The following is a 4,350-nucleotide window of genomic DNA, read 5'->3' as shown; positions in this document are numbered from 1 at the left end:
GCCTTCACCTGTGCTCCCGTGACTGACTCATTGCTCACCTCAGGTGATTAATCAGAGGTTCAGGCTGTGATTCATCAGCCCCATACACCAAGAAAACCCATGTGCTGTCATTTAAGAATTTGCTTTGAGTTCTGCACAGTCAAGGCTAGACTTGCTCGGTCAAATATAGATATCTCCATCTGGGCAAGATGACTTTGCTGTCCGTGGTCAGTGGAGAGAAACAAGTACTGCTGCTGACTTGCATTAGAAGATCTCCTGGAGGATGGGTTGGGGTAGGATAGAACTGGATGGAACAGAATGGAGTGGAGTGAAGTAGAATAGAAGGAAACTGAGAGACCTACAAGATCAAGTTCAACTGCCTGATCACTTCAAGGCCAACCAAATGAGATAGGTGGGCTAAGTATCAAGAATGTTGTAGAAAAATCCTGAATTAATGTAATTTTGATATTGACAGCTTGGAGAAAGCAAACGTGAATACAAGACTTGGAACAAAATAGCCTGGGACAAACGTGGTGGGAGGCAGAGCAGGAGAACCTGCAATTCACAGTGTCTAATGAATTTCCATCTACAGAAATCAACAATATAGACACTTGTGTTAGAGATACAGACATTTTAGAAAGCTGTTTGAATGCTTCAAATGGATGGACTGACAGATACTGATGAGCAAAATGCTGAGAAGGTGATTGTGCAAATTTTATTCCACGATTCTCTGAGAGTGGGCAAACACAGGAATAGACTGCCTAGAGAAACGCCCTATACCTGTCAGTGTTCCAGAGGCATTTGGATAATGCCCTTAACAGTTTGCTCCTGGGCTTTGTGACCAATGCCATCACTCCCAATTGAGAAGACCCAGGTATAGACTTGATTCCACAGGACCAGCTGTGCAGGGAAAGGACGATGTTAAAAAAGCAAGTTCCTTATGAGTCAAAAATCAAAGATGCTTTAAGATAGTACACAGTTAAACATGGTGGAAACCAAAATGAGAATACAAGAAATAGAAGTAGTGTCACTGCCTCATTTTCCAGATCCAACTAAACCCACTGTCAGAGACAGCTCTGTACCTTTCTTTCAGAAAGTCTTCAAACTCTTTGCAGTTCTTCCTGCCATCGTTCAAATGTTGAATGATGCTGTCATAGCCAACTGTGCTTGTCAGATCTGTGCTCTGAAAACACAAGAATGGGATTCACATGCCTGTTAGTGCAGTCTATGACCACTGGTACCTCCACCAGCACTGATACGATGAATGGCTCTGCTGGGAGCAAGCATGCCTGTAAATTACGTGAAATATTGTCTTGTTCTTTTTGGGGTGGGTGAGGGTACAGGATGAGGGAGCTTATAAACGTGAGGGAAATCAAATTTTACACAGGTAGAGAGTGGTAGGACAAGGAAGAATGGTTTTGAACTAAAGGAGGGGAGATTTAGGTTGGATATCAGGGGGAAGTTCTTTACTGAGGAGGTGGTGAGGTGCTGGAACAGCTGCCCAGAGAGGTTGTGGATGTCCCTGGAGGTGTTCAAGGGCAGGTTGGATGGGGCCCTGTGCAGTCTGATACAGTGCCTGATTTAGCAGCTGGCAGCCCTGTCTGTGGCAGAGTTGGAACTGGATGATCCTTAAGGTCCCTGCCAAACCAAGCCATTCTATGATTCTGTGATGAGAATGGTGATCGCAGTTCGATAGAAGCATGGAATGGCTTGGGTTGGAAGGGACCTTAAAGCCAAGTCCAACCCCCCTGCCATGGGGAGTACTGCCACCCACTAGATCAAGCTGCCCAAGGTCCCATCCCACCTGGCCTTAAATTTGGAACAAAGCACAGCTCAGTCCTACTACATTCTATTGATACTTCCTCAGCATCGTTGGCCCTGCAATGCACCGTGGCCCCCCAAAAACTGCAGCACTTTCCCTCCTTCCTTGTGATGTCTCGCCTCATTGTCTAGAGAAGGATTTGAGATATACTCTACCATATTCGGATTCTTATAAAAATGCCAGAACCCAGATGATTTTCAGGAAAAATGGACATACATGAAACACCCAGGTTTAGCCTGTAGATACAATTAAAAACAGGTTTCATGGCCACATGGCCCCAGGGGACATCCCCTCCTAGGAGCCTAACTACTAGCTCCAATTTCAGGAAATAAAATACACATCATCAGTGAGCTACAGGCTTCCCCCACTACTCACAGTGTGTGGATGCATCTCAGCAGCACTGCTGCAATAACTTTCTCTGTGGCCTTGTGAAAAGCAAGTGACACTTGCTCACATCAGTTCAAAACACCACTGAGAGACCACTTCCCCAAGCACCGAGTCCTTTCCAGACACTGCCCTATGGCTTTTAACATGTCGCATAGGGCCGTGAGAGGTCCTCAGTCTGCCACCCACCGTCACCAAACCCAGAAGTCCCAGCCCCAGTGCCTCTATAGTTTTCCCATGGGCTTCTGAGGGATCAGTGCTTTCTGTCAAATCACACGTATTTTACTGTGATGGTCAGTAAAACAGATATATACGTGTATTTGTGGCTGAGCAAAAGGTGCTACCTTCTGTAAAAGCTGTGTGAAAGATCACATGAAGGAACAGGGAAGCAGGCTGCAGAAAGGAAGCAATGGCAAGAGCAGATACGAAGCTGTGAGAAAGGAAGCAAAAGCCACAAATAGTTATTATGAAGCTTAAAGAGGAATAATGGCAGGATGGAGAGATGCAGGAAGTGTTCCAAGCCTATATGACAGCAAGCAGATAGCTGGTTGTGAAAATACTGACAGCAGAGAGATGGATTTTTCGGGAATTTGTACCCAGAGCAAGAACTGAGGAGGAACAGGGCTGATCTTTGTGGTAAACGAAGGATTTCATCACTATGGACTTCCTTAAGCAGTCAGGGACTTAAAATCAGTGGCAAAAAGCAAGAGACAAAGCAGAGCTGGGGTGGAGAGGGGCAGCAGGAAATCCCCATGAATCCCAGGCCAGTCTTGCTCCATACATGAGAGAGGGGGGAACAGAGGACCTTCTGAGATCTCCAAACACTTTCTGTTTCTCTACTGAGCACAAACCTCCTCCCATAATGAGCTTATTTCTGAAAACACACAACCAGTTCTCAATTTAGGTCACCTCTTTGCTAATCGGATCTGCAAAAGAAGGAAGCATGCTTGCACTGAAACGGCTTTTCACGACAGTTGCAAAACTCAGGAACATCCTAACTTGGCCTCCTACCCCATTTCAAAGGAAATAAAATAGACACAGAAGGGGCTTTGATGGGGCTGTGATGAAGCTGGGCTGGGCAGGGTCATATGCAGCAGCCTTTGGGCAGACATCAGCATGGAAAGAACACAGAACCACATGGCTGCCCTTGGGAGAGCAGTGAAAGAGGAAAGGGAATGCGGCGAGGACAAGGTTTGAAGCCATGATAAACTAAAACAAAAAGATCTTTGGAAAACCAGCGTAGCACCAAGCATTCACCGAACAACCTTGAGTCCTCACCCTCACAGCCCGCTGAATCCTTCCAGTTTTTAGCAGTAATAAGGCACAAGGCTGTATGAGAGAAGAGGTTTCCCATAAGAAGGGGAAAAAAAGAAATGGTTGTTGTGTTGCTGTCATCTAAGAGAATAAAAATCGGGCACAAATTGCTGCACCAGCTGTGTTGTACCATAAACAGCATCTTCCCAGCAGCATGGCACCAGGCTTGCCATGCTGAAAATGCTGGTGAACAAGCAAATCATTGAGCAGCTGCTGTTAGAAATAAGTTACCCTGAATGGCTTGAGCTTCTTGCACTTACCAGAGTTTTGCCACATGCTTAGTTTCCTACATTCTCATTTCTAAATAGGAGAGATATGGGTTTGAAGGCTGGACTATTCGGTGGAGAATTGGTTGGATGGTTGGATGACAACACCAAAAAGTTGTAGTCAGTAGATCTATGTCCAGGTGGTGAAGAGTGATGTCCCCCAGGGGTCTGTCTGGGTCTGGTGCTCTTCATCATCTTTATCAGTGACACTGATGATGGCACGGAGTGTACTTTCGACAGTTTAGCAATGACACCAAACTGAGTGGTGCTGTCAAAAACAGCAGAAGGAAGAGATGTCTCCAGGACAGGCTGGACAAGTGGACCCACATGAACCTCATGAGATTCAACAATGTCAAATGCAGGGTGTTGGGTTGGGGCAATCCCAGATGTACCTACAGGCTTGGAGAAGAACTCACCAAGAGCAGCCCTGCGGAGAAGGACTTGAGGGTTCTGGTAGACAAAAAGCAGGACATGAGTTTACAGCCTGGAAGGCCAATAATGTCCTGGGCTGCATCAACAGAGGGGTGACAGAGGGCAAGGAGGGGGTTGCCCCCTCTGCTCTGCCCTAGTACAGCCCCATCTGGA

At 46.3% G+C, this 4,350-nt stretch overlaps 1 protein-coding gene across 1 annotated transcript in view; it reads right to left on the bottom strand.

Annotated features, from left to right (window-relative positions):
* PSTPIP2 (proline-serine-threonine phosphatase interacting protein 2) overlaps positions 1 to 1,959 on the bottom strand; it is a 15,170-nt gene extending 13,211 nt beyond the window's left edge. Inside the window, exons 1-2 of the mRNA XM_031557218.1 lie at positions 1,921 to 1,959; positions 1,062 to 1,162 (exon numbers count right to left, since the gene is read on the bottom strand). Coding sequence (XP_031413078.1) covers positions 1,062 to 1,162; positions 1,921 to 1,959 — 140 coding nt within the window. The remainder of the gene's footprint in view (positions 1 to 1,061; positions 1,163 to 1,920) is intronic.
* Between the last annotated feature and the right edge of the window lie 2,391 nt (positions 1,960 to 4,350).

The sequence above is a fragment of the Meleagris gallopavo genome, chromosome Z, assembly GCF_000146605.3.
Source record: "Meleagris gallopavo isolate NT-WF06-2002-E0010 breed Aviagen turkey brand Nicholas breeding stock chromosome Z, Turkey_5.1, whole genome shotgun sequence".
In the NCBI taxonomy this organism is placed as follows: Eukaryota; Metazoa; Chordata; class Aves; order Galliformes; family Phasianidae; genus Meleagris; species Meleagris gallopavo.
The sequence above is the reverse complement of the archived record's forward strand: the minus strand, read 5'-3'. Positions and strand labels throughout refer to the sequence as shown.